Below are 5000 nucleotides of genomic sequence, written 5' to 3' on the forward strand. Positions count from 1 at the left end.
ACATCCTTGCCTTGCAGTAAAAGCGTAATCGCTTCCTTCTGTTCCTCTTTTAGGACTAATCCACCAAGTCGCCTAAACTATAGCCTTTCGAAAACTTGAGACTCTTGAGATTCTTTCTCTAGATAAGCCATGTTGTTTTCGAACCTGTATTTTTATTGACAGATGCATTGTGTTATGGACCAATCAGGTACTGCCGTTGCTGATGCAACGGGACTCGCTGAACACTAGTCGCAGTAAAGATCGGACAGTCTCCCTATTTTTCCTGCCAAAACCCCTCCACTCCCCCCACCCACTCGATAGTTATATCGCTCTCCCCAGTTCGCGCTCGCTTTTAAAAACAAAGATGGCGAAAGTTTGTGCTCGATCCTGACGATCAAACGAAAAAATAAGGGACTGTGAACAGTCTACTATTTTCACGAATCCCATGATACAGTTCATTTTGGGGTGTTATTTGCATTAAAACAATGGTCAACCAGTTCACTGAAGCTTGATACAGTCCCAAGAATAAATGCCTTGCATTGTTTTTATGCAAAGAACGCCCCAAAACGTATTGCATTATGTCAATGGGAAAGGAGCGAATGCTAGACAATTTTACTTGTCAATAGGGCAGGGCTAGAAATTGCGACCAATACAGTCTCATTTGCAAGTGCATTTTTTCCCTTTGCAAATAAAATATCGGGAAAAGCGACTTGTTTTCACTTTTGCTCTTTTGAAATGAAAGGGTTGGCAGTTGCCACTTTGCTGCTACTATTGTTAAAATAAATAAAGAAATCACAAAATTATTTTTTGTTTCTCGCCCTGAATTTTCTTTCAATCTGAAGAAAATGTACACTGTAATTGTGGCGTAATTTGGATGCGATGTTATGTACACAACTCCATTCATTCAATCATTAACCATTTTAAGCCGTTTACATAGGTATTGAGGATTCATATTTTGTTTTGCTAAACTAGTGACAACACAATGCAGCACAACGATTTTGAGACCAAATTTTCGTATCTTGTCTTGTAAATTGTGACTGGCTTTTTTCGTCAATTTCAAGCCCTGTAGGGGTCATTCAGGAGTCAATGGGTTAATGAGTTAAAAACCATATATCAATATGAAGTTGTTGCTGTCATTGCTTTATTACAAAAGAAATACAATACCTATGGTCCGTCCGTCAACACCTTCTATGGAGTCATGGCTTCCCCCGTGGGACATTATAACGCACACAAATGCATCGTAATCATCATGGCAAAGTTTTGCAAATTTTTCACACTTCTGTTGCATCTCGAAATACTTCAGGTCATTGAATACATGAACTTCAAAATGAAGTTCATCCTCAAAAAGGCCACACAGTGCCTCCTCATCCCAAACTGCAGAACCTCGGTTCTTTTTCTCAATTCCAAAGTCCATATTGTTCAAAATTAAACAAATGCCTCTTGGTTTCCTGTCCATTTTATACCTGCGTGGATCTTGTGATGCTAAAAAAAGAAGTAACAGAATGTTAACTTCACTTGTGACTGTGAACAGTAACATTCATTACACTCGTGGGCGCTAAGGACATGGAGTAGAACAATGGAAAGGCCTCTTTGCAGACAAACACCAAAAGTCTTAGAATAGCTAATGATGATGATGATGATGATGATGATGATAACCGTGATGACACCATTGGTGATAAAGATACATGTAATAGTAAATAATAAGAATAACTTAACCCAGTGACTCCCGGGTTTCCTCATTGACGAGTAAAATCGTCTGGTGTTAGAGTAAAATTCTAAAGCTGTGTTCACATTAGGCCTCGATTATGATCGAATTCTAATCGAATTAAATATGAAATGGGTTCACATCAACTAATTACAGTCCCTGATTATAATTGGATAACAATTACTTCAAACAACCCCCTTGGGGTTGTTTGAAGTAATTACAAGGCATAATTGAACAGAATGGCAAGCACATGGTGCTTGCTTTATGGAGTTAAGGTTTGAATTTGTCTTCTTCTATTCTCGGAAGCGATCCTTGGTTCTTTTCTCGCCTCAAGCACATGATGTTGATGATAACTGTGGCAACCACGTGATACGGCACCATTTTGTCTCACACTGCAAAGTTACCCTGCCTATTGTATTTGAATTTTTGCAGATGCGAACAGAGCCAGAATTGAATAAAATTGGAGTATAATGGCCTGAATTATACCTCAGTTGATCATAATCAACGCCGAGTGTGAACACGGCTTAAGTATGGCCGGTTCAGGCTGGCTTGGAAGTCAAAGGGTAATTCAAGTCCCAATGATATAAGTTACCAAACACAAGACTTAGTGGAATTAGGAATACCACTATTGGTAACTGTTTCAGTCGAAATTTCAAATTTAATCCACATCCAAATGCCTGACTTCTAGTACAAACACTGTGTCCCAACACTAGAAATTGTCCCATAGTGCTGATTCAAATTGTCTTAAGGTATCAGTATACCCCAAAATTGATAATTTTGCCAAATTTTAGTTTTTGATATTCCCAGGTACATCTCATTGAGTTATTTTAATTGCAAAAAGTTCTGCGAAAAAAGGTTTCTTGTAGACAAAGTTACAAAGGAAAAACGATGCTATGAATAAACTACATGAATCTCTAATTAGAAGCTGTCAACAAAATTAATGGCTTCATTTCTCAAAACTAAAATTGAATTGAATAAGGCACAGATTTCCAGTTTGTCCACAGTGAGTTTTCATCCTTTTTCGCTGAAATTTGGCAAGAATGTTGCCTGATAATGCGGCAAAAGAAGCCCTGTCTGGGAAATTTCGTTTTTTGCATCCTTCGAAAATAATCCGTGTTTTACAAAAACTTAAAGTTTAACAGTGTAGAAAAAACAAACCAGACAAATTACACAAAATTCCCCGACACATTTTTTAGAACAAGGTGTGAAGAAAACGTAGTGATGTCGCTCACTTTCTCTGACCAGAAAATAAACTCAATTTGTGAAACTACATACTCTTGGAAATTGATCGCTATTTTTAGGAAAGGTTTTAATTTCTTGCCTTAAATCAAATGATAATCAGAATCTACAATTCCTAAGGTTTCAGAAAAAATATATATGAAACATGTGAACTGGTGCCTTAAAAAAATGTCAGGGCACAAGACTACCAAGGCAAACATTCAAGCCAATGTTTAGCAAGTCTGGTTTCCACTAGAAAAGCAAGCATTTGAACAAGTGACTTACACAATCTACGAAGCAAATTGTCTTGAAATAAAGCATCATTGCTTGTGCTTATAAAGGGTTGTTAGTGGGTTACAAGTGGAAGGTTCTGGCCACATTTAGTAAGTACTTACTTATTGTAAGGCACAGTACATTGTATTTTATAGACATTGCATTGAAATTAACAACTGCGTCGCTGAGTGAAGGTGCCTGAGACGTCTTCGGGCTTCCACTACTGGCAGCCAGCTCCAAGAAGGAGGCTGCACCGATGGCTGGCAAAACCTGGCAAACCAGCCATGACCCCCCATGCCGCTTAGAAGACAGGCACCCAGCACATTGATAAACAGTGAAAAGTAGAGGGGGGAGGTGAGGGAAAAAACCACTAAACCCTCCACACAACATGCTCCTTCTTGGTGCCACACCAATGAATAAGCTCTACAACAAAACCACTGACAACATTAGTGACTGAAGTCGCTCCTAGTTGTTAACTCAGTTTAACTGCCTTTAACCTCATACTGCACTACAAATAATTATTATCATTACATGTGGAAGTCTTCTATAACCAAGTACAGTGGGGAGCCAATCAACTGGCCTAGGCAACTATACAAAAAACTAATTTAAATTTAAAAAAAATATAAAAATAAAAATAATATTAAATGAAGGGTATTCCTAGTCATGTAGATTATGAAGCTAACTAACGAATATTACTGCCACATGAACCGTTTCACAATTTTGCAATTCTGAGAAATTATCCATTTCTGTGCTATCGTTACGCTTACGGCTTTCTTATGTTGCAAAATGTCAGCTAACTCTTTTGCCAAGTTAATGAAGCGTGCAGCTGGAAAGTCAAATACTACTTGCTTGCTGCTAACGTTGTGTCTAGGATACAAACTCTTCCCTCCTAGTCTTGAATCTGCACACTTGTCTCTTTTAAACATTGCCCTTGCTGGTATTGTTCCTGGCACGCACACAGTTCCTTCTGTTCATATTATGTACCATTCCTTGTTCATTATATATTATCATCATCATCATTACTATAACAGGTCATTAACATTACATGTACATGTATAGTGATAATAACAGCTTGGCCAGCATTCCCCAATCACGAAGTATGCTTTTGTCGTAAATGGTTTGATTTGTCCTGAAAAGCCCTAATGCACAAATGGCCCTTACATGTAGAGAATAACTTTCTACTTGAAGCAATAACTATTTGCTTAAAATTACGTACCAGATCCAGAAAGATTTTTGCCATCTTCATTTAGCAGTAAACCTTCACAATTCCCCCAGTACTTGCCTTCTTCAGTTCGACTTCCAAATGAAATAAAGATTACATCACCAACATCATCCTCAGATGTTGGTCTTTTGACTGGCAATGTTAATTCTTCTATGGAGTGGTGCTTGTAACTGCTCCTGCTGCTGTTGTACAAGTTGATTTCCTCACCCCGGCGAGTAGTGGCACGGATTCTGTCATCCACTGTTTTTAGAGACTCTACAGAAACAAAGGCGAATGGCCGGCCAAGGGAATTTCGAGAGATTCCTTTCGGACATATGGTAGCGTTTGGAAATGCCTCAGCAATTCCTCTGTATGCTCTTACGGAACTTCCACTGCTGCTACCCTTAAACTTCAGATGGGAAAGGACATCAGATAATTCCTAACAAAAAAAAAAAAAGGAATTATGTTTTCCAGAATAAAAATCATTCATCAGCACAAGATACTCTACAATCAAAATTGCATAAATATTTTTCCAAAATACAACTTGACGTTAATTTTTTGGTAGCTAAGGTACATGTAATTATATACAGGCATTGTATGCAAGGTGCACACAATCCAGACAAC

General features: G+C 38.1%; 1 protein-coding gene across 2 annotated transcripts in view; it reads right to left on the reverse strand.

Moving 5' to 3' along the window:
* LOC138051462 (caspase-3-like) overlaps positions 1-5000 on the reverse strand; it is a 37664-nt gene that overhangs the window by 13556 nt on the left and 19108 nt on the right. The window contains exons 2-3 of one of the 2 annotated variants that reach the window (XM_068897656.1): positions 4392-4815; positions 1144-1461 (exon numbers count right to left, since the gene is read on the reverse strand). In XM_068897656.1, the coding sequence (XP_068753757.1) occupies positions 1144-1461; positions 4392-4815 (742 nt within the window). The remainder of the gene's footprint in view (positions 1-1143; positions 1462-4391; positions 4816-5000) is intronic. The other variant, XM_068897657.1, reaches the window with a different exon arrangement.

This window comes from Montipora capricornis, chromosome 6 (genome assembly GCF_036669925.1).
Source record: "Montipora capricornis isolate CH-2021 chromosome 6, ASM3666992v2, whole genome shotgun sequence".
NCBI lineage: Eukaryota > Metazoa > Cnidaria > Anthozoa > Scleractinia > Acroporidae > Montipora > Montipora capricornis.